Source organism: Enoplosus armatus, chromosome 10, assembly GCF_043641665.1.
Source record: "Enoplosus armatus isolate fEnoArm2 chromosome 10, fEnoArm2.hap1, whole genome shotgun sequence".
In the NCBI taxonomy this organism is placed as follows: Eukaryota; Metazoa; Chordata; class Actinopteri; order Centrarchiformes; family Enoplosidae; genus Enoplosus; species Enoplosus armatus.
Window position 1 is genome coordinate 14,192,080 of NC_092189.1, and position 24,634 is coordinate 14,216,713.

General features: G+C 40.9%; 3 protein-coding genes and 3 non-coding genes across 8 annotated transcripts in view; 1 reads left to right on the forward strand and 5 right to left on the reverse strand.

Annotated features, from left to right (window-relative positions):
• macrod1 (mono-ADP ribosylhydrolase 1) overlaps positions 1 to 7,274 on the reverse strand; it is a 105,051-nt gene extending 97,777 nt beyond the window's left edge. For all 3 annotated transcript variants that reach the window (XM_070913234.1, XM_070913236.1, XM_070913235.1), the window contains exons 1-3: positions 6,802 to 7,274; positions 5,740 to 5,838; positions 4,644 to 4,751 (exon numbers count right to left, since the gene is read on the reverse strand). In XM_070913234.1, the coding sequence (XP_070769335.1) occupies positions 4,644 to 4,751; positions 5,740 to 5,838; positions 6,802 to 7,228 (634 nt within the window). In that variant the 5' untranslated portion in view covers positions 7,229 to 7,274. The remainder of the gene's footprint in view (positions 1 to 4,643; positions 4,752 to 5,739; positions 5,839 to 6,801) is intronic.
• Positions 7,275 to 8,651: 1,377 nt separating this feature from the next.
• Positions 8,652 to 21,266, forward strand: fermt3b (FERM domain containing kindlin 3b). The gene is made up of 15 exons (XM_070912738.1): positions 8,652 to 8,781; positions 10,463 to 10,625; positions 12,178 to 12,411; positions 15,413 to 15,529; positions 16,043 to 16,211; positions 16,444 to 16,546; positions 16,655 to 16,762; positions 17,342 to 17,476; positions 17,841 to 17,887; positions 18,059 to 18,183; positions 18,777 to 18,883; positions 19,008 to 19,229; positions 19,508 to 19,632; positions 20,111 to 20,252; positions 20,729 to 21,266. Exons 2-15 carry the CDS (start codon positions 10,502 to 10,504, stop codon positions 20,906 to 20,908), a joined length of 1,938 nt encoding a protein of 645 aa, XP_070768839.1. The 5' UTR covers positions 8,652 to 8,781; positions 10,463 to 10,501; the 3' UTR covers positions 20,909 to 21,266.
• On the reverse strand, positions 11,266 to 11,337 carry trnaw-cca (transfer RNA tryptophan (anticodon CCA)). The gene has a single exon. It is a non-coding gene; the product is annotated as a tRNA-Trp (tRNA).
• Positions 11,921 to 11,992, reverse strand: trnaw-cca (transfer RNA tryptophan (anticodon CCA)). Its single transcript has one exon. It is a non-coding gene; the product is annotated as a tRNA-Trp (tRNA).
• Positions 15,055 to 15,126, reverse strand: trnaw-cca (transfer RNA tryptophan (anticodon CCA)). Its single transcript has one exon. It is a non-coding gene; the product is annotated as a tRNA-Trp (tRNA).
• On the reverse strand, positions 21,147 to 24,628 carry trpt1 (tRNA phosphotransferase 1). The gene is made up of 7 exons (XM_070913074.1): positions 24,550 to 24,628; positions 24,273 to 24,354; positions 23,585 to 23,754; positions 22,483 to 22,660; positions 22,338 to 22,394; positions 22,112 to 22,222; positions 21,147 to 21,997 (listed from the first exon to the last, which is right to left on the reverse strand). The coding sequence occupies exons 1-7, from the start codon at positions 24,613 to 24,615 to the stop codon at positions 21,975 to 21,977; spliced, it is 687 nt and encodes a 228-aa protein (XP_070769175.1). The 5' UTR covers positions 24,616 to 24,628; the 3' UTR covers positions 21,147 to 21,974.
• Positions 24,629 to 24,634: the final 6 nt, after the last annotated feature.

The window sequence follows — 24,634 nt, forward strand, 5'->3', positions numbered from 1 at the left end:
GGCTTTGATCAGCATCTCAAGTTAATTCTGTGAATATCACACAGCTTTTCAAGTCCGGCATTAGTCATAACCGGCTGGTTTGTGCCCGCAATTTCCAGACTTCTCTAAAGAAATGTTTGTCCTTCTGACCCATCATGTCCCTTTTTAAAAAAACATCACAACGTCACAATGATGCTGACGGTAACGTGACGTATTTGGTGGAATTTGTAGGTGAGACATGAAAGTGTTGCTACTCTTCACCTGCCTCACAACTTTTCCCTCCCTGTCTGTCAGCCATCCACCCCCTCACCCGTCCATCCGGGCGTTCTTTCTTGGTTTCTTATCTGCGAGGGAGTTACAGTATAGTGTACAGACGCTCTCTCTCCCTCATCCTGTCTGTCACCTGCAGGCCAGGAAAACTATTGGCTCTAATCTTGTATCTCTCAGCTGTTGCCACGGTGAGTGGGTTTCCAGCGCCAACAAACAGCTTTATCTCTGACCTGCAGAGGAAAACCTGCAAGACCCTATCTCATACACACACATGATAGGACACCTGCATACAAAATACACACAAAAGTACACCACTCATGCACCACCCCTCCCAGATGTCGTACCACACACACACACACATTCACAGAGCAGGGTTCATGTGTGTTGTCTATTTCGGGCATAACCAGGTGCAGCAGTGCACAGGTGTACACATGCAGACATACATGTATGTTATCTTGTCAATACATCCAAACACGTGTGCAAAGGTGAGACACACACACACTCCCACAGACTCTCAGCAAGCATAAATTGTGACGATGACGAGTGGTTCAGCTCTAAAGACTGAGATAGGACCAGAATATTCTTTATCACTTGACGGTGCATGGCTTAATTTTAGGGACAGTTTTTTATAGTCTTGCCTGAAAGATTTATCAGCCGACTCTGCCGCTGCATTTACTCTCACACACGGAGTTTGCTCCACTGGAAGAAAAAAAAAGGACATTACACAAAAATACTGAGAGAACTGAGGCTATATGTCCAGTTTTTAAATCTTTTTCAATTAAATTTCAATTCTACGCAGAGAAAAAGGTAGGCCAAAATAAATGGCATTTAATGTCGAACATGATAAACACTGCGGTGCTGAAAGTGAGTGCTGGAATGGAAATGAGGAATAAAACTTTTGAGAGTGAAAATGCAGCTCAGTAGAGCTAAGCAAATTTGCATTTAATCAATTTGAAAAAAGGTTTTAATGCAAAGTTAGTTGCAGAGACGTCGTATCCACACACACACACACACATACACACGCACGCTCACACACATACACACACACTCCAAGAACTCATCACTCCAACGACATTTCATTGTGCAATCCATCTTAATCAGCTAGCCCATCAGAGACAATATATCCTCCCCTCCATCTCTCTCTCCTTCTCCGGACGGAGTGATTGAGGGGTGTAAAGAGGAGGATGTTTCTGCCCGCCGTCTCCTCCTCCTCCCCCCCATATCCCCCCTCCTCCTCGCCAGGACGGCTCTTAAGTGCTTGTGGGTTTTTATGTTTGTAGTGTTTTATAGGAGTGGGCAGGAGCCAGGGGCTGTAAAAGTGTGGAAGGAAGGAGGGAGGGGGGCGGAGGAGGGGGAGGAGAAGAGGAGGAGAAGGAGGAGGAGTGGAGAGTTACTGTAAATCCAATCTTTATTGAGAGCGACACAAACGACAAACTGCGCCCGGCCCAGCCTCCCTGCAACGCCCTGCTTACCTGATCAATCAGTGCTGACGGAGGGAAGGAAGGAAGGAAGGAGGGAAGGAAGGAAGGAAGGAGGAAACAAGGTGCAGCAGCATGTTACTTAGTTTCCACCTGTTCACAGGGCTCTTCTGTGTCTGCATGTGTCCACACATACGAGTGTGTGTGTATGTCTTCATGCGTACATGTGTGTCTTTTTGTGTGTCTGCAGTCACTTGCTAACCACCAGCCAGGCCTGGGAGCCCCCCTCCCAACCTGCCTACCAGTCTGCCAATATAGCGTATAATTGGCCACAGTTGGCTTCAATTGAATGTTTGCTGCGTTATGGGCTAAATAATTCTTCAAGGCCTTTCAGAGCAGCCAGAAAAAAACCACAACACTCCCCTCCACATGTCAAAAACCACAGGCACTGGCTCAGCTGCTTTCTAATAGCTCATGCTTTGCTGTTACAGCGGCAACAGGAGAATAGGTTTTTTGCGAGCAATTTTCTAAATTAGCGTAACTGTCTCTTTTATAATTGTCTTCTTGTCCCTAGATGTCAGTCCGCTGCTCTCTTTTATTTTAACGTCATATCTCTTTAAGTCCAACTGACATCACTCGAAGCCTCTTAGTCAATCAGTTAGTCATCGTATGAAAAGGTCAGCCGCTTAGTCGACAAAATGACCACGGAGACAGTCAGCTGGCCCGGCCAATCAGTCAGACAGAAAAGGATGATCAGACTGTCCAAAAGCCCTTTGTGGGTACCCTGTACCTGCTTGTTGCCATGGCAATGCAGTCCGAGATTTAAATACTAGCCTGTGTCCCCTCCCTGCCTCTCTTTTATCCTCTTCTTTTCACTCCTCCAGACTCTCCCCTCTCTTTTCGTGAGTCGGCGTGCTGACTCTCTCTCACGCTCCATCTCTCAGTCATGTTTCCTCTGGCGTTGTTGTGTTTTTCTGTCTCCCTCCCTCCCTCACCTTGCCTCGTCCTCTCGGCTAAATGACACTTTACTAGCTGTTTCCTCTTGTTAATTCCATGCTACTTTGCATCGTGCGACTCTGTAAAAGCTCTTGTAAAACACACACCCCAACGCAAAGTCGCCTCTACAGACAAATTACAATTACTAGCTGTATACACACACACGCAGATAATTACTTAAACATTTGCAGGCAGACGTAGATGAATGCCTGAAAGCACACAAACACGAGCAATAATGCCATTAATGGGAGTCAACGATCAACATATTCACTGGATGCTGGCACAGCGTACACCTGCTGACAGTCAGCTGCCAATGAAGATCTATCATTTTCTGCTAAAGCCTCATCATCAAGCATCATTTAGGCATACTGGCCTGCCTCACTCACCCCCAGCACCCCACCCCCGATACACCGTCTGTGCCAAGACACCGATTAAATTCCCCCCAAATGCAGCCTTGTAGGAAGAGGTCTTCAGTAAATGAACTGGCGTTTGGCTCCATCTAATGGTCACTAGAAAGACTCTAATCTGTGAGTGCTGGAAATCAACAACTGATCGGAGGAAGTGTGTTACGTGAGCTAATAGTTCACCCGTCTTTAAAATGCTGATATATACATTATATGACAATCAAAATGTCTCATACATTTTGATTGAGATTTAGATTAACACAGTATATCTCTTGATATTACCAACTTTTTACTAGATTTAGAATCAGCTTTTTATTGTTATTCAGCTCAGTTATGATGGCTGAGATTCATTTTATAACTGGACAGTATTACAGTGGTTTGTCTATGGAAAGCCCAAATAATTACATTTCAGTTATTTTTATTTCCTAATTATTGTATATTTTATTCAATTTTATTAGGTGTCAAAACTTCAACATTATATAACAGAAGTGCAAGAAACAAGAAATTAATTAAATATAATAATACATAAATTGATTAGTTGAAAAAATAATCAACAGGTTGACTGATATTGAAAATAATCATCACTTGCATACCTATGCACCAGTTAACGCAACAAATCAGAGGTTTGTTTGGTAGCCATTACAGATGTGGTGTCCCCAAAACATAAACCTGGCATGCAGGGACCCTCAATTATACAAAACACATTCTTTATGTATACATGCAGTATGTTCAAGCCATTTACTTTACGCCTTTATAGTGTTGTAAACTCCACCTGATGTGGTACCCAAATATAACAAAGATTAGCACTGTTCACAAAGCTGATTTATCCTAGTTTTTCACCAACGTCTGCCTTCACAAAACACCAGCTATCACTGGATTAAATCTGAGGAGTTGTTTTTGGCCTTTAAAGGTCACATCAGTTTAACTCTGGTTATTTTGCGTAGTACCATTTCAAAGCAGTCCGCCCATAATCTGTTCAGTACTGAGACTTCACATAAAAGCCACCTCTGCTTTCATGTTGCTTTACCTACTTTTGAAGTTTCCAGGGAGCCAGTCAGCAATCCTTATGATTCTAAACCCTTTTGTTGTTCTGGCATTCTTATGCACTGTGTCTACACTTCTTTAAAGAAACCTTCACAGTACTAACATGCTGGTAACCATATAAAAAGCCTGTAGCTGTCCCTCCCACACACTGAGAATACATCATACCCATAATCACAGCACAAACACCGCCCTCACAGGTGTTTTGTGCTAACTGTATGCACAGCACACGCACATCGATGCACAAACAGACTGGGGGCTGCGCTCAGTTTAGCACCCAGTTTTTTTAATCCGTAATCCTTTTTCATATTTCCCACTGGTCGGCTCTCTTCTCCATATTGTTCTTGTGCATGTGTTTCCCCGCTGAATACTTTTGTTGCAAATTAAGGAAATTAAATTAAATTAAATTATGTTTTATCTTCTTTTTTCGTTTTATGTGTGAAAATAGATCATTGGAGACCATGTTGGATGACGAACCTACACACGGTTCCAACTACAAACAAACACTCACTCACTCACTCACTTACACACATACCTGCATTCACAATAGCGTCTATCTCCAGCTTGGTGATGTCACTGCAGTAGAGGGAAATCTTCCGGTCCAACTTTTCATTCCTCTGGCGGAGAGTTTGCTTAGAAGCACCTGATAACGAAAAACACAATGAGACAGTACATTCAGTCTCAGGGTCAGTTTTATTGACCTGGGAAACTTGCACAAGGAATATGTCTTGGCGGTTTGCTCCTTTACTTAACATTAAAATAATAAAACTGTAAATCACGGTTAAACTATACAAATGGATGTTTCTATGTTTATAGTCTGTCGTGTTAAAGAGGACAAATTTAGCCAAACTATTTAAAAATATTACAATATAGCTGTCATCACAGCAGTTTGGATTGCAATGCTATGGTAGTTCTGAAGTATTGTGCAATGCTGTTGCAATCTAATCTACAGTGAAAAGACTTTACACTGCAAATAGATTTCAACGCCCCTTTTTATAGATTCATCTTTGTTCACTGTTGTTGTTCACTAAGCTGCAATGATTTTTATTTCATCACCGGTGTTTCAATCTTTTTCAAGACATTTTCATTTTGTTCACCGACAATATTTATATTCCTGACTGGAGGAATTAGTTCAAAGTATAACATTATTTCACTACTGATTCCAGTATCGAATGCTAAACTATGTGTACTAGATGGAGCTGACTAACTTGTTCCATAACATTTGAATAAAACAGCCCTTAAATTGGGGTTACAGGATGAACAAACTGAGATATAATGTACGTAGTCCATATACTTGAGTGTAAACAGGAGGAAGAGCTTCCATGTGGGAGAGAAATAAAATAAAGACAATTAGAATCACTTTGCTTTTACATCGAATTTCAGTATGTTCATCTTTTGCTTTGTGTGCAGAAGCTTATATTATATATGAAGATATTACATGTTTCATACAAGGAGCTTCCAACTCTCTTTATGTTGCTCTTAGTGTGCAAGTCATTTGATGTGATGTGGCCCAAATGTCTGATAACACTAGTGAAAGCCTTTGTGTTTTACACCCCTCCCAGACTCACCACCACTCCCACCCAGCCCTGAATGAACTTGACAGGGACTTTGATTGATGTTGGGTGTCTGACCTGCAGTGGGAGTCCACACTTGGATGTCATCCAGTGGCACAGAGCTAGAAGTCCTGTAGTACTGACGCCTGTCCTTCACAGACAGAGACAGCAAGAAGTCTGTGAGAGACAGTAGAGAAAGAGGACAGACAGTAAATCATCTGTTAGCTAGATATATTTAGTTAAATATTTGTTTATGTTAAGGAACAGAGAAACATGGTACTTTTGGCATATCAGACTGAATAAAAGCTTGATGAAGGATAAAATAGCAACAAAATAGCTCATGCGTACCCTCCTAATGAACAGTAAAATTCCTTCAGAAACCTAAATTGTGTAGAGCACTGTGAGACTATAGTACCCTGAAAGTACTGCAGCTTTTGCACACAAGTTTCAGTTTGGTCAAGTACAGATTTACTCAATGAAGACAACAAAATACTATGTGTTGAGTCAATGAATAACTTTTTCAGTTGATTAAGATTTATTGCATGTCTCATTGGTGATTATGAACACCAAAAATGTTGGTGTATATTGTTAAGCACAGCTTCTTAAACTCAATAATTTGCTAGCTTTTCTTCAAGCTGTATTATTCTCAAATTAATATTATTTTTCAATCTGTGGGTCAACTAAAATATAATTTATAAGACATCACTTTGGGTTAGATAATTAATTAAAATGATCATTATTGGCAGCCCAGATGTATTTATATCATTCCTATTCTGACTTACATTGTGTTTTGTATATATTGTGTATAATAGTTTGTGTATAATGTACTAACTCTACTTATTATTGCAGAATACAAAATACTTTTACTCATATTACTCTTTCAGGTCTAATATGTTTATATGGACTAACTGCTTCGCTGTGGTAATTGTTTGGTATCATCATCATCCATTGTAAAAGCATATGTGTGTTTGTTTTAGCCTCGTCACAACTGACTGGCTACATCTATCAGCCAGTGTGTACATGTGTTGGTCATGTGTACAGCGCAGCGCAAACGCTTCTCTTTCGTTTGTTCAGAAAGCACACTGCAGGTTAGCTGTTGAAATTAAAATCCTCTCGGCCTTGGTTTGAACACTCTCTCACCCTTGGTCTCCTTCCAGTCTCCCTCAGCGGAGTTCAGGTTAACTTTGAGGGCCATGGCGGTAAGCGTTCCGGTGTGGAGAGACTGGACCAGCGCGACTGTGCTCACTCCGAGGACGGCACCAAGGGCGACCTTACCCAGCCAGCCTCTCCTCCCCCGGGGTGAGGAGGAACCGTTCCTCTGGCTGGACTTCCAAAGTGCTGCTGTCGTTGTTGTTGTTGTTGAAAACTTCTCAGCTCGGAGGGCAACGTTAATATGGCCGCGGAGAGGACTTGTTGCTGGCTTCCCTCCAACCTGGGGGCTCCCAGGAGCTAAAATGTGTCTGAACTTGACACCGGCTCCCTGGAAGTCGGCACGAACACGGTATAGAGGGCCGGTGTACAGTGGGGCTCTGATATATGAAAATAGAGCTGACATTTGCAGTGACATGGCGGGGGGGATAACGGTTCGGGTTGCAGCAGGTTCACAGAGATCAGTGTCAGCCACACCGAGGCTATGTTTCGGTTTCAATACGAACACACCTCTTTGTAGTGAACGTCAGTCAGTTCTCATGTGCCATGTTTGTTTTGGACGTTAACGTGTGGAGTGTACCATTTGCAAGGGGTGCTAGTTGACAGTCGCTAAATGATAAACCTTTAAAAGTGTCAATAAGCGTTAATGTGGTGTCCACTGGCGGTATTTACATATTAATATTATTATCAGTGAAAATGGAATGCTACGATTAGACCAGCGCTTCTCTATTTTAAGGCTAACATCCGGTGTAAACCCCGACTGTGATGACATGGGAAACCCGAAGCCAACGATCACAAGTTTATGCCTTGTTCACGACTATCGGAAATATTGGAATTGCAAGCTGAGGGCTCACTGGCCGACCAAACAAGCTAGTAAATATATTACACGTAACAAGGAGAGCTCTCTAGAAGTTGCGTGGTTTGTAAGTGGATCTTGGAAGACAGAACAGAACCCCTCTGGGGTAATGTTTGGGAGAGGGGGGGGGGGGTACACATTTACATAAGACGCAATTAAATTTTGTTGGAAGACGTAGTTTTAGTCAGTCTTCATACAGACAGCACATCCGGTAAAAAAAAAAAAGGCAATATTATTCTCTGGCCCTGAAGATACACTGTGTCGCCCCCTAGCGGATTGTACAACTCAATGCCAGAAACATTTGGTCATGTTTGTAGTTCAAGGAAGGTTAGATCATTATTTGGAGGTAGAGTTACAGGATTTTCAACAAATCAAACCCATGAACTCATTCATCTGTTAGATGATCTGTAGATTATCTTGCTTTGCTTATGTGTTTTTGTTTTAATTGAACAAAATTATTTTTACTATTAAGTATATAGTAGAGCATTAAACTTGTAATTTTTAGGAGTAAATTATCTAGTTATTGGCTCTCATAACTAAACCTTTGCTTGTTCAATCTTGACGTGGCATCTGACATGTCAACAAAAGCTGCTACTAAAATTTAGGATTCATAACCCACACCCTAAAACTACTCGTTGCTGGTCTTGCAACACACAAAGTATTATCAATAAACAATATGTATGTGTGTCTGCAATTCTCAAGAAAAGGGTTGAGAAAGACAAAGGGAGGAGAGCAATAACGTGTGTTCATGTGTGTTGTCTGTCTATTAATATCATCTCATAATATCATCACTCATATCTAGTCTCCCACATATGCTGTTTGCACATGCACACACACACATTGCCTGATGCATCACTCACACTCACACAGCCTGTCAGTCAAAACTTGAACCCTTTTCACATTTCCGCCTGGCGGAAACTGACAAAAAAAGGAACAAGCATTCTTCACAGAAGTGACACAAGCAGCGCAGACACAGCTACACAGACCACAACCGAGCCCAGCCCGAGAGAGGCACATTTTCGCAGAAAGCCTGGGAAACTTTTTCAGAGATCTGACAGAGGCACAGGAGTCCCTCAGTTTCCATTTCTCAAATCCTTGGACCGAGGACACTAACGGTATTTTCTTTCAAAGTGTGTGTGACAGCGTGAGAGAAAGGGAGAAAGCATGAGAGTGCGAGAGTTAGGGCAGGGTGTATACGTGTGAGGCTTCTGTATTAAATATACAGATGTGGGGTCATTTATTAGGTCACACCACTCGACATAGTATCATGTAAAAAGTGAACTGGTCACAGATCAGAACTTATATTCAGAAACATGCAGATAAAGAAAGTTAAGGCCTCCAAATGAGGTAAGGAGGGCTGCAGGCATGTCATCTTTTCATTGTTACACCCATGTCTGTGATATTAGTCTTTGGAAATACAGATTAATGGAGCAAAGACACACATTGTAATCCTTAAATGTAATATCTTTAAGATGGGTTTACACTTTCACATGCATGCAGTGTCACTGTATTGGTATTGGATGAACATCTCACCTTGGGCGGGTCAGAAAGCGGAAGTGTGTGTCCATGGTGATAGTTCAACTCAGAAACAGGAAGTGCTCATCAAACTGGACATGTCAGAATCAACTCACCCATCCAGTGTGTGTGTTAGTGTTACTCAGTATCATTTGATATTGAACCATGAGTTAAAGTCTTTTTCTCATAGTTGATAGGCTGAAGTATGATTGACAGGTCATCTATCCTCTCTTTGTCTCATTTAATGTCTGAAATGTTCTAAAACACGTTTTAAATGTTGTTTATTACAGTTACGACATATGTATCTAAACTTTTCACCGCAGTTTTATACTTTTTAGAGTGAATTATAAATGCCTGTCATTTTTACGCACTGATATGAAATAATGCAGAAAACATTGATACGTAGTAGAACTGAAATTGTCTTTCATATTTTAGGTATGTAATGTTATTCTGAAATGTAATGATCTTGTTTTAGAGAGTTTTAAAATGTTTTCTTCAGGCATTTTAACAATTTATTCATGCATCACAGTGCATAATTTCTCACTCGTGACATATATAGGTCTCTAAAATAATAAACACTCAATTTGGCATGATGACACACATCTGAACATTTTTCATGTCAGACCTAAAAAGATGGTTTTGGCAGTTAAATCAATGTGGTGAAAAACCAAATGAAAGAATAAAATATAAGTCATAGTCATCTTCGTCTTGTCCTTGACAACAAAAAGCTTTGGAAAAACTAGTTAAGACATAAATAAATCTTCACATTCTGGCCATCCTTCATCCGCTACAGTTTGCTTTTCGGTCAAATGGATCTGTGGAGGATGCCGTATCGTTGGCTCTACATACTTTGTTAAAACACCTTGAAGGAAAAAACGTCTGTGCTAGAATGTTATTTATTGACTACAGCTCTGTATTTAATAGCATTGTACCATGTAAATTGGTGTTAAAGCTTAGGGACCTTGGTCTTTGTAATTCCATCTGTAAGTGCTTATAAGCCTTTTTGATGAGCAGACCTCAGACAGTGAGAGCACATACCAACTACTCATCTTCCATAGTTCTCAACACTTAGTTGCTTACACAGCTTCAGAAAACCACAAACAAACACAACAATACCACAAAAAATTACATTTGTCACACAGATCATATAAAGAGCACTTGTTGATCAGGATTACATAACAGTTTGTCACTTTGACAATATTACTAACTCCATCATTTATTTAATTCTCTCACTCTCTCCATCTTCTCCTTTCCTGGTATCTGTCTACTCTCCTCTGTCAGACCTGTCTCCTGCATTTCTCTCTCTTTCTTTCTCCCAGTATGGCGGCGTGGGACCTGTCAGTCACCGTGGAGGACCTGGGGTCTGATGCTCCACCTGTCATTGTCAGCGTGGCCTCTGATCTCCACGTCGGAGGGGTCATCCTGAAGCTGGTGGAAAAGACACGTGGGTCACTGTCTGTCTGTCTGTCTGTCTGCCTCTGTTTGTTTGTCTCAGTCTCTCTCTCAGTGCACAAACCAAAAATAGTTTTAGAATTTGCATAGACACGCAAGAATTCACATTATTATTACTATTCATAGTATAGGCAACACTTCATACATCCTGCATGCATTAAATCAACATAAGTCATTATGCATTGTTAAAGCATGTGTTTTGTAACCTTGCAAGTGTTACTAGTGTAACATATATACTCCTTTGTTTGCCCAGAATATGCTTTTAATTATTTATATGCATTATTATATGCATTATATGCATTTATACATTTTTATATCAAGCAATAACCAGAGTATGTTCAGCCTGTGCCTTAACACAAACAGCACGCATCTTATTCTATTATGTCTTTCTGCATGCATGCACTCTTTAATGAAACTGAAAGATGATCTTGAAATGTACAGGAGAAGCAAATATACCTCTTAATTTGTTTTTTAATTCTAAATCGTTTGTACTGGTCTTTAACTGTATATTGAATCATTTTATTGTCAAGCAATTCAGCCACAGCCTAGTTCTTCAGGTGAGAAAATCTCGCGGCTCTGAGAAGTTTGTTCCGTCAAATATATAATCATGTTGTCCATTGACACACAAATATTGACCCTGACGTGATTTGAACACGCAACCTTCTGATCTGGAGTCAGACGCGCTACCGTTGCGCCACAGAGTCTATTTCTCATCTTTTTCTGGTCCACTTAGAAATCAAACACTAGTGGACGTAAACTGGTTGAATAACTGTCCATAGGTCCAGTTTCCAACAACTCCAAATATCTCCACATCCACACATGTTCTGTATTTAACAAGTGTTGAGATATTGTGTTTGAACAGGCAGCCGAACTACAGTTGGGAGGTAGTTATTTACTCACCATCAACAGTTAGCTTAACGTTAGCCCCGGTATCAGCAGCACTCTGAAGTCCCCTTCAACTCCGGTCAAAACCTGGTGAGTCCTGAAAGTGGGTTTATCCGTGGCTAACGTCTGCAAGCAAGCGAAGAAAATACTACATGTAAATAAGATAACTTTGTTGTCATTTAACCCACACACCTCCACTTACACTTAGCTAACCTAGCTACTGCACCAGTTTGTGCCACTCATTACTGAAAAAATACATAACTAAGCATCATGTTGTTATATTGTCCAAAGTGTCAGTACTGAAGTTTTATGTGAGGTCGGATATCATTATCTAAACATATTGTCAGTAGTTACTGTAACTGTTTGTTATTCAGTAATTGAAGCAAGAAGTAGTAAAGTAATTGACCCTGACGTGATTTGAACACGCAACCTTCTGATCTGGAGTCAGACGCGCTACCGTTGCGCCACAGAGTCTGTACGGCAATCTAGTAATGTACAGTGGAATAGTTTCTCTTTCCATATCCAGTGATTCTGCAGCCCCTTTCGAGTTCGTGAGTTGAAAAACCGTCTCTGTCAAATTCACTTGGCTTTTGTTGTCTTGAAACTAATGGATGTTAACTGTGCTTCAGTTTACATATGTTTGTGTCTGTCCTCTGCAGAGCTCAAGCATGATTGGTCGGACCATGCGCTGTGGTGGGAGCAGAAGCAGCGGTGGCTGCTGCGGACAGCCTGGACTCTGGAGAAATATGGCATTCACGCCGACGCCCGGCTGCTCTTCATGCCCCAACACAAGCCCCTGAAGCTGGGTCTGCCCAACGGCATCACCTTGAGGCTCCGGGCCTGCTTCTCCAACCCCGTCTTTCAGACCGTGATGGGCATCTGCAGAATGCTCAGTGAGACTCAGCCTTTTCCTTCTGCCTTCCTCCCTGCTTCAGTTGTTCTTTATTTTATTTTTCATTTATTTCCTTGAATCCCAAATTCCACTCCTTCTTTCCTTTCACCCCCCCCCCCCCTTACTTTATACCTTTCTTTCTTTACCTCCTTCCTTTATTTCCTTCCTTCCGCCCTTCTTTTTTCCCTTTTCCTTCTTTTGAACAAATAGTAAACAAAGATTATTTTTTTCCTTGTTATCTTTCCTTGTGTCCTTGTTTCCCTATTTTGTTTCCATGTTTCCTTGTTCCATTCTTTTGTTTCCCTCTCGCCATCTTTTTCCTTGCCTTGTTGGCTTCTTTCTATTTTTAATTTCCTTGGTTTCCTTCTATCGTTCCCGTTTTCCTTGTTTGCTATTGTTTTGTTTCCTCTTCTTTTCATGTTTCGTTTCTTTATGTCCTTGTTTTGTTCCTGTTATTTCTTAATCTGTTATTCTAAATTGAGAAACATTGACCCTGATTTTGACTTGACTTTCCTTATTTCCTTCTTTCTTTTTTTCTTTTTGTCTCCCTCCATCCTTAAAACACCAAAACTGACAAAAAATACAAATAACACAAGGCATACTTTCCTTCTCAGTGTTTAGCTGATTGTGAGTACTCACACTGTAAAGCGTCTTTACAACCTAATTATTCTCAGAGATGTGTAAAACTGTCTCATTAATACGTTGCCATCTAATTGGCTGTAACAACACACACACACACACACACACACACACACACACACACACACACACACACACTCCATTGCCAGAAAATGAGACCTTCGCCATCTGCTTCATGCTTTCATTTAGTCTAATTTTGGCACTTCTTGGTCTCAATTCCTCACCAGAAATCCCCAGGAGGTGACAGCAGACAGGAAAGGTTTTGAAAAGCAGCAGGCAGAGGGGAAATAATGAAATCTGTCAGTAGAAAAGCAGCTTAGAGGGAGCAGAGATACAGATTAAGAAAGCTCTGATTTGTATCAAAGTAACAATGCAGCAGTGCAGGTAGTTAAAACACATAGAGGAGGAACAGACACAGGGAAAAACCTCTGTTAAATCCCTTTGTGGATCAAAACAAAGGAAATACTTCCTCTGGAGAGCAGAATAAAAGAGAAGCCCTTAACAATACTAGCTACTTAAAAACACTATTATGATATATGTTTGTTGTTTGCAAGCGAGTCATTCAGTCAGTCTTTTATTCACAGTGGGTTTATATATCGTGTGTTCCATGGTTTTCACTTTAATAGGAAACCCAGTACTGGCATTTGCAGCCTTACAGGTTTGAGACACCCTCCGGTGTTCATGCCTCTCTGATACATGCAAAATACTCACTGAGGTAATTAGAAGCAACAGATGGTGAATCTTTTAGTGTGTCTTTTTACAGTAGTAACCAGTAATACCTTGGTATCACATCAGTTAAGTGTACAGATAAAGTAAAGGCTTGTCACATACATTTTTGCAGTTGTGCTTTCATCTGAATTTTTAATGTGAATCTACAAATTTATAAATAAGAAGTAATAGTTGCCTGCTGAGCTTGTACAATAAATACTTACAAAGGAGGAGCCATGGTACTAAGCTTAGATTAGTACTCATTTTATATGTAAATCTAACGCCTATTTTTCACATGCTTACTAGTAAATTACTGGGATAACCTTTCAGGCATTGCTAGTGATTTTCACTATTCACACATGCAGCTACATTCAGGGACATTTCCATCTTGCGCCTTTTCACACATGCTATGGCAATGCCGGAATAGATGGGGCAAGGGACAGTCCAGTAGATGGTGGTAATGCAACATGGATGCCAACCGACATAAAACTCAACAGAAGAAGATGATGGGGCAAGGCTGGATGTAAGTGAAAGCATCGGCAAGGCAACCGTAAACAAGTTGCGGATCCAAATACGTCGTCAGAGTCTTCTCAGCGGTTCTCTCACTCCATGTGAAAGAGTATTTCGACAGATAGACTTAAGGGCTTAGGGATAGGGCTTAATGGTATATGGAAACCTCTAAGCAGCAGTATAATTGACCCTGATGAGCTACCGTTGCGCCACAGTGTCTGATTATGAAAGTTTCCGGTGCTTTCGGAAAGTCTGTATGTATTACAAATCCTGCATTATCAGCTAAAAGGGTTTACCACTTTTTAAGGCTCTTAAGAACTGAATAGTAGCCACTGCTTTTTAGAAGCTCAACATTGTAACTCCATAAACATGGCAGTGGGTGGGTAGGTTAGGTTAGTGCTGGTCTGACTCACCGGATGTAGGCTGTTGGGATAAATTTGCCATTGGCCAGTTATTTCAGTTGGAAATTCTCCTCCCCTTCCACTATCTGCGTGTTACCGTTTTGCAAAGGCACCATCGTTGCATCCTGGGCTTAGCGCCGCCTAGCATGATTGTGATTGGTTTAAACATACAAACAAGCCAGAGTGTTTTTCTTTCCATATCGCAGAATGATAATGATTTCAGGAAGACCTTTCTCCAAAGTGTGGAGATAGGTCTGACTATGCAAGATTAGTTCAGTGCCAACCCTAACCATTCCTGTATAGGTATCTAAAGAACCTTGAATATTTAGTAACTGCACAGTGAGGGTAACATATTAATAATTCCTAAAGTGAGTAAACAGAAGCTCTGACCCTGATGTGATTTGAACACGCAACCTTCTGATCTGGAGTCAGACGCGCTACCGTTGCGCCACAGAGTCAGCTGCACAAAATTTACCAATGAAGAAGAAAAAATCCAGTTTTGTCAACACACACAACCTATATTTATAAGATGTTGTAAAACCAACCGAGTTTAATTCACTTATCAGATTCTTCAGAGTATATGTGTTTGTGACTCACAGAGAATGGAGTTATCTGACTAGTCAACTAATCAGCAAACAAAACATTTGAATGTATGCTGTGCTGTTGTCAGTTTTAGAGCTGGGACTCAGTCAGTCTTTTTAATGAAACTAATTACATCCATTTTCCTCGCTGTTACCTACACAGATATCCGTCACCCTGAGGAGCTCTCGCTCCTTCGCCCTGTAGAGGAGAAAAAGAAGAAGAAAGATAAAGACTCGGCTGAGGAGATCTACGACCTGACCGAGGTGCCCCTTTCCTCAGGTACCCTCATCACACTTCATTCACACTGCAGCCTTGACATGCACGTTTTATAACTGGTGGTTCTTAAGAAAAATATTTAGACTTCAACTTTCAAGACTTTCCATGTAGTAGATGCAGTTAAACACCTAAAATCCTTGAAAAAACTGCCAGGATCAAAGATTTAATTTACTGCCTCCAATTTCTATTTGTCACAAATCCCAATTTTCCCCAAATTCCAAGTCTTTTGACTTCCAATTAATGCAATCCACCCTTTACTACTCCTCAAAAAGCTTTATACACACATAGAGTGTAAATGATCCAAAGGTAGACCTGGAGCATGGTGGAGAAGATTAATCATGGAGTCTAAAATACACCTAACAGCAATTTTCTTCTGACAGCCATTTTCTTAAGCAGCTACTGTGCATTTTAAAGTAGAAACTGAGTCATGTTAGAGAGGTCAGACTTTTTAGCTGATGTCTACAAAGTGAACTCCCTTGAAACTGTGACTGTAACCCTCCTACACTTCCTTTGCAGCATCCCGGCCCTCTCTGTATAATGGCATGCCGGCTCACTTTGCCGACTCACCTCAGATGGAGGCCATCTACAAGATGCTGTCAGTCACCCAGCCTCCCCCCGCACCCGAGGTCATAGCCAAGCAGTACCGCCCAGCCAGCGTGGTGGACAAGGCTCACATCCATGGCAGGTATGGCTTTACACATACGTATCGTTATGGTAAACCATTCCTTTATGTTAGGACCAACAACAGTCTATGGAAAGATCTAAGACCTATGGCTTTTAAGGCAAGAACAAAAACTTTGAACCTCTACAGTCCCACAGTCTTTACGGTTAAAAACACATATTTTAGTTAAACTTGTCATGTTAGGAGAAGCACACACATGTAAACTCAACACATACTTAATCTCTTTCCCTCTCAGGTGGTTGGACTCATCCCGTTGTCTTATGCAGCAGGGCATCCAAGAAAATGACCGAATCTGGCTTCGCTTCAAATATTTCGCCTTCTATGACCTAGAACCCAAGGTGTGTGTGTGTGTGTTGTTGTTTTTATAGATACAGTATGTGTTCATGTTTGTGTGTTTGGCATTGCATTCGTCTCTCTGATTTGACTCTTCTTCTCTGGCCGTGCAGTACGATGTTGTGCGTCTAAGCCAGCTGTATGAGCAGGCACGCTGGGCCATCCTGCTGGAGGACATCGACTGCACCGAGGAGGAGATGATGCTGTTTGGAGCTCTACAGGTAGAAGACACTGAAGGGGACATATGTGTGTCAACAGGGATGGAAACGTAAAAAAACCCTAAATGTTGACAATACAGTATAGGAAGTGGACCTCATGAAACTCTTACATGTAACATATTATAGGAATTAAAATATTTCCATATTTATATGCAAATGTTGTCAAAGACATGTGATGACAACTAATAATTTCAGATTTAGTTTGACAGCTTAAATATAAAAACATATCTTTTAACACACTTTTTGGACTCTTTACGAGTCCAATAAATGCATCTCTGGGCCACAAACTCTGCATGTTTAATTCATTGCATTAAAAAAAAGATTGTTGACCGACCAAAGTCAAAAAGCATCCCAAGTTAAGCAAAGTCAAATTTAGTCAATAAATGCCACTTAATGTAAAATATATGATTTGATAAATACAGGAACACTTCTAATCTGAGTCACAAGACTGTGTTTGATAGCAAAAAAAACATGAAAACTGGATTAAATGAGACATGTGAGGCAAAATATCAAATCAACTGTCTGTCAATTACAAAAATCCATACTATAATGGTTTCCTCTCTTAAACCCAAACTCCTGTAGTACCACATCAGTAAGGTGTCTCAGTCGGAGCCCCAGATACTGAGCTCCAATGCAGCCATGGATGACCTGGAGTCCGCCCTGCAGTCCCTGGAGGCCAAGATGGAGGGAGAGAGCAGCTCTGCATCCGATATGCTGGTCAGACATATTGGATGTACTCGTCTGTCCCTGAGGGATTAGGGTGAAGTTGTCTCCCCTCAATCCTGACAGAAGTAGCAGACACTGACACAACAAATTCCTTTTGTGTTAAACCCTCAGCTGCAATTGCATTTTTTTTAAGATCATATTATTTAGTTATTGGAGGGTCGGAGATTTGTAATGATTTAAGTTATTATCATTATTAGTTTTTGACTGTAACTCTTCTGTATTCTACAGTTTGTTTGAAACAAGTATGGATATCATACAGAAAAAAACTAAGATAATCCAAACAATGCATTCAAGAGAATGGTAGAGAGAATGGCATTCTTTTATCCACTGACAAACATCTTCGTCTTTCATCCAGGAAAACATGACTGCACCAGAACTCAACGACTATCTGAAGATATTCAGGTTAGATTAATTTTCCAACCATCCATACCCTATATAACAGATGAGTTCAAACAAAGCAAAGCACCTGTTACCTGAAAAAAAAGATATGTGTGATGTTTCCATTTTCCATGTGAATACATCTTGAAAAATTAACTGTCTTGGTGAAACTGAGCAATGTGATCGTATGTTCAGGCCAAAGAGGCTGACTCTGAAGGGATATAAGCAGTACTGGTTCAAGTTCCAGGATACCTCCATCTCTTATTTCAAGAGCAAAGAGGAAAGCGTCGGAGAGCCCATTCAACAGATTAACCTCAAAGGTACCAAATATATTATTGTATTTTTCATTGTTATGATATTTTCCTGCTATGTCACCAATAATGTACTCAGTTATCAATAGAACTTTAAGAATGTACGAATTAGTGGCCGTCATACTTTAGCAACCTGTTCATTCACCTCTGTGTAACATCATTGCTTAGACATCACTACATATTTCAGTATGATCTAATGCTTGCAAGGAAACTTCAACACATATGGTAAAAAGTGAGTGTGCTGCTCTGAGTCTGTTTCCCTCCTCAGTCTGTGAGAAGTTAATGGGGTCACTGGTAAAGACTAGATCAGTTCCTTGAACCACTTCAGGGCTGTTTTCTTTTTATTTAACAAGATTTTGTACTGACAGAGGAAATGAAGCATTCATAAAAAGAACATAACACTAATGCAGAAGACAATATAAATATAGAAAATTAACTGTGAGCATGACTCAGCTTACTCAGGACCGGATAGTCAAGCTGTCATGGAAGTCTGACTCAGTGTTATCATCATGTCGCTCTTACATCTTTTCCTTCCATGCTTCATTTCTATGTCCAAGCCGTAAATGTCAGATTTCAGTATTGGAAGTTGCTTTGATATTCAGGGTGTGAGGTGGCTCCGGACGTCAACGTCACAGCACAGAAGTTCCTTATCAGACTCCTGATACCAGCTCCTGAGGGCATGAATGAGGTCTATCTGCGCTGTGAAAACGTGAGGCCACACACACACGCACTCACATCTCTCTCTCTCTTTCAACACTTCTATCTTTGTCTCACTATCTCACCTCTTGCTCTCTCTCTCTCTCTCTCTCTGTGCTCGGTGTCTCGCCCTCCAGGAGCAGCAGTATGCTCAGTGGATGGCTGCATGTCGGCTGGGCTCCAAAGGCAAGACTCTGGCCGACAGCAGTTTCCAGAGCGAAATCCAGAGCATCCGCACCTTCCTGGCTATGCAAAAGACCCACTCCGGTTCCCATGGCAACGCACCTGCCAGCGATGAAAGTATCAATACTCACAGTCTGGTATCGCCACGCTACCATAAGAAGTACAAAGCCAAACAGGTACAGGAGAGTTGGAACTTGTACACAGACAGAATATAAATTAATAGTAAAAAATATAGTAACTGTGATGTCAGCTACAGCAGAGTTCAGGACTGATCCCATATACCGTGCATGACATTTAGCAATGGGCCAAGCTATCAACTGAAATGAACCTAATAATTACAGTGACTTTGCACACTTCAACTAACTGAACAGTTCTGCAGCCGAAACCCAGTTTGTGCTCACGGCAGCAAAAATATAATTACTTCTGACCTTTTATCCTGTGCCTGCTGCTCCAGCTGACTCCTCGTATCCTGGACGCATACCAGAACGTGGCTCAGCTCTCACTGACAGACGCAGTGATGCGCTTCCTGCAGATCTGGCAAGCCCTGCCTGACTTTGGGCTCTCATACGTCGTTGTCAGGTGAAGTTTAAAGTTCAAATTAAAGCTTTTCAGAATGTATTGAATGCCAGTTTGCACGTGAAGAGAGAAAACTAAAACTATCAAAGTTACATTTTAGTGCAACTGGGAAAATATATGAAGTAAGTAATACGTAACATTTACTCTGACACAACATAAATGAAGAGATTACTGTTGAAGTTATGAGTCTTTTGAGAACAGAACAGCACTCACTAGCAGTGGTACCTTAATAAAATACACAATTAAAGAAAATAAAGCTAACTAAAAACTAAAATCCTTAAAGGAGGACAAATTGTAGCTGTGCTAGTCACTAGCGCCCCAAGTCACTACCTCATAGACACAATTCTGCAGATGAATTATATTTTTATATGTATTACAGTATTGTAAACATGATTGTTGGTAGTTTTAGGGGATTAAAGATTTACTTTTGTCTCAATAAGATTTTGAAAGAAATGAAGCTGACAATGTTTTTGGCCAACAGGTTTAAGGGAAGTCGGAAAGACGAGGTACTGGGCGTCGCTCCAAACCGCCTGATCCGCATTGACCTGGGCGTGGGTGATGTGGTAAAGACCTGGCGCTACAACAACATGAAGCAGTGGAATGTCAACTGGGACATACGACAGGTGACAAAAATGCTTTCATCCACCTTCTGTCTGGGAGAGCAGTATGTGGCACTGAATTAGCTGAAGAGGCCTTACCAAGCTTCTTAAGCTATTTTTAGCTAAGGTTTCCCCATCAGTGTTTCTACTGCTAATGGGACATATACAATCCTGTCGATTTGTGAACTTAATACAAGGTAAAAACAGGCAAATTTAAGCAAGGTAAGACTTTGGAAATCAAAAAATCAAGCATGACCTCCAGCTTTACACAAATAATTCCTCAAACCATGCTGCCAGTGTAAGAGAGACCTCATTAACGTTGCTCTTAAAAAGAAGAGAGTTACAGTTCTAACAGTGCAGAGCTGAACTTTTCAAAGCACCCCTAATATGAAGTCAATATTGTATCCTATTTTGTCACTGTCTGCCATTTTCACCCCCAAAATTCATCTTCAATCTTAAAAGAATCTCATATACGTGGTGTGTGTTTCTGACTCCTCCAGGTGGCCATAGAGTTTGAAGGCAACGTCAACATTGCTTTTAGCTGCATGACCGCCAACTGCAAAATCGTCCATGAGTTTATTGGAGGCTACATTTTCATGTCGACGCGCAGTCGTGAGAAGAGCGACACGCTCAATGAGGAGCTTTTCCACAGGCTGACAGGTGGCCATGAAGCTCTCTAAGACAACAAACAAATCCTTCACCGCCCACATCAGATCTCCTCTGTGTCTCAACAGTGGAAAACCATGTGGAATTGGATTTTACGTTCCATTCAGGCAACCACGAAAACATCAGAACAGTACAAGAAATAGTCAAAAGCGACTTTTCTTTTTTTTCCGCCTCACAGCATCCAGACAGGATAGAAAGCCTCGCTTTGTCCAGAGCTGCAGTTTTTATTGTCACTTAGACTTAAGCTCAAGATTTATGGCACATTACAGCAGCCACATAATTACAGCCAAGAATCAACAACATTGAGTAGAAAAATACAAGCTAATAAACGTATGAATAACAAACATTTATTAAAATAAATACAGAAATTCACTTTTCATTCTCTGTTGTCTTCCCTCCTCATGGTCGTGACATGTGGTGCTAATTTCTGCTGTCTCTTACACAGGAAGCTTAGAATCATTTATCTCCCTTCACATGCTGTGTGTGTGTGTGTGTGTGTGTGTGTGTATGTGTGTGTGTGTGTGTCCATATCTTACAAGAAACTGTTGCAGTCCGTTAACTAAAACCACAGAATCTGCATCCTCTGCTTTCCCATTCTTAGTCACGTGACTAACTGTCTTCTAACTGTTGACTGTTGCCAGCAGTCAGTGTTTCTGTTTGTAACCAGGGTTATATATTTTACAACGGCTGGGTGATTATCTTGGTAGTCAATGTGTGCCATAGTGTATTCAGCACTAACAATGCAATGGAGAAAACAAAACCTCTAAACGCATAAATAAAAAGTGACATTTGCAAGCATAAGATGGTTGAATTGTCCAATAAAAATAATGTATGTTTCCCTAAACCCATCCCGATCCTTTCGATAATGACACAAAAAATGAAAAGTTCACCAATTTAGTCCCATTTAGGATGATTTCTGAATGGATTCTCCTTTTGCTGACCAAAATCACCTCACTAGGATGCTCCTGCTAAACAACAAGTGTTACCAAGGGAACTAGGATAAGCATCAACCAACCATGGGATGCTAGCGCAGTCAGGTGAGTCCTGCTTTGACCAATGACAGAGCAATACCCTCTGCTGCTACTGCAGTGGAAGGATGCTCCCTGAAACACAGAACAAGAGTGACTTCAGTGAAACAACGTTAATGTTGGCCCTCAATACAATTTTTAAAAGAAAAGAATCTGAATTGAATTAATCCATGCGACAGTTTTTCTTACTTGTAGGTCTCAGTCTTAAAGCGCGGCTGAAGTATTTAGGGAGAAGTTTTCCCTCTGAGTTGCCTGCAGTCAGCAACACACCGTTTTCTGACCAGAAGAACTCAATACCGTCTGTACAGTCAGACACACACATTAAATAACATGTAAGACAGATTCTTGCTTAAAAGTATATATATATATACTGAATTGACCTTATTGGGTAGAAGTCATCAGTGGCTAAGCTTACCAGCGAGAGCTTTGGGGACATCGATATAAACAGCTAGATCACAGTCTTTCCTCATGCCTGGTGGGAAAATGAATGACACTGTAGAACCTATTTGTCTAAAGGTTCAGCTGACTGTCAGACACACACACACACACACACAGCTTACCGCTGATGACGCCATCCTCCCCTGGCAGGCCTGAGGCCAGGTGGATGTGTGTCCTCTTCATGCGGCTCAGGCCCTGCTGCTGGATGGAGCTCCAGTTGCGGAGGTAGGAGCCATGAACGACTTCAGCAGGGCATTCTGGAGAACCAGCCAGGACTGGTTTCAGCTCCAAATCCATTACCTGACCACAGCGATGCAACCAGTATGAACAGAGTTTTTTGGACCAGATTAAAATCTAATACACACAGACTAACTAACCTGCCTGTTAAGGAAAATCTGTGTGGGAAGTCAATTTTGTTGCTTAACTAGTTGTGAAGATCTTGTAGTGAAATGTAACTACTAACATGTCTAACTAAACTCAGCTACTAACACATTTAACTACTACTAGTATGTGCAACAAATGTATCTGTCAATGATTCAAGAGGGAGAAAATAACATAATCAAATAAAGTTAACATAATCAAAGTTGAAGATGCATTTTGGGACCAGAGTTGGTTCTATTCCCCAACGTCTTTTTGTGCCTTCACCTAACACTGATTGCATTTAATTTAGGATTAAATAGGAGGGTTAAAGGAGGATTAAAATTATATTATTTTTCCTTCTTAACTGATCATCTGAGGACTAACAGCATAAGTCATCTGAAAATTAGATTAAATTGTTATTTTTAAGGTGTAAATTGTATTATTACATTTGTATGCACTCAGTGGAACAATATGGAGTGTGATTTGAGCTGCTGTGGGATCTCCCAGAGTTAATTTTCCATCAGAAGAAAGGAAACGTACAGCAAGTATATACTCATACACAGATTGGGCATCTGACTACCACATAGTCTCTGTGTTTCCGTTTTGTTTTAGATCCCCATGTGTGGCTGCAGAGATGAAGAGATGCAAAAGTAAGACGTGATCTAGATCACATAGAGATTTTTCATGTTAGCTGTAGACTGATGTAGATGTAAACTGGATATATACTGAACACAGCATCTGCCCTGGAGGATAACACATCCCTGCATGCTGGTTTTCTGATGAAATTAATTATCCCCTTCTCAGTGCTGTTCGCAGATGTGTCTTTTCAGGAATACCTCATCTGATTTTTACTGCTCTGCATACCTGTACTGAATGGCCCTGACTGGCTCGAATCTGCAGGCGGCCGTCCTCCGGATGGGGACGAAGCTTAAAGCGCCGCTTGTCATTTGTGGCCACGACTCTTTCGACGTCTTCCAGTGAATATGAGCGGAACTGCAGGTGAGCCAGGAGGTCCTCCACAAACAGGAAGCCATCTATGAGGGTAAGAGCTGTTATGGCTATGGTCAGCATTTTGTGAAACTAAGACACATTTACAAAAATCAAAAATCATGTCACATGGTCAATGTAAGTTTTAGTAGGTACCTTGACTATGGCTCTTAATCCAAATGATTCAATCAAGAATTCTCTGCCAAACATTTCAGGTTACTGTGTGTGTGACCCAAATATCTTCACAATAAAACTGTAAGCATTTGTAAAACACTTTGTAAAGTGTTTGTAAAGCACTAAAATTAAGCAGACTTTAATATAGTTTTATACATAATTTTAACCCATGTACAGCATTTCCTTCTATTATGTCTATTTGAACCAGGCTGAGAGCGAAAAATAACCCCAGAACAAAGGTGATCATGAGAAAGGATCTGTTGAAATGCTTTATATTAAAATGGAAAAATAGATCTATGGTCCTTACTTGCTAACAAAGTTGTGTCAGAAACTGTGACACAATCAGTGAAGGGACACTTGTGTTACCTGGACCAGACAGTGAGCAGCTCACCTGTACCCATTTGAAGACCCATCTGGTTGGCTCCATGGCGAAGAGCATAAGACATGGATTTAGACAGGCGGATATCTCTGTCCTGATAAGGGAGAAGGCATCACTCATAACACATACAAATTCAGCAATAATTATAGCTCTGGTTTAAATATAGGACATTGATTTGACTGATACCTTGATAGCCAATGTCATGAGGGGTGTCATGAGTCAGAAATCAGTCTCTGAGCTATTAAAGAGATCAGGCAATATCCCAATTTATAGGACTACAATCTCTCACCTCTCCACCACGATTTCCTCTCCTCCCTCTGCCTCCTCTTCCTCCCCTGTCACTGTATTGTGCCATAAGTTGTACTGATTTTAAT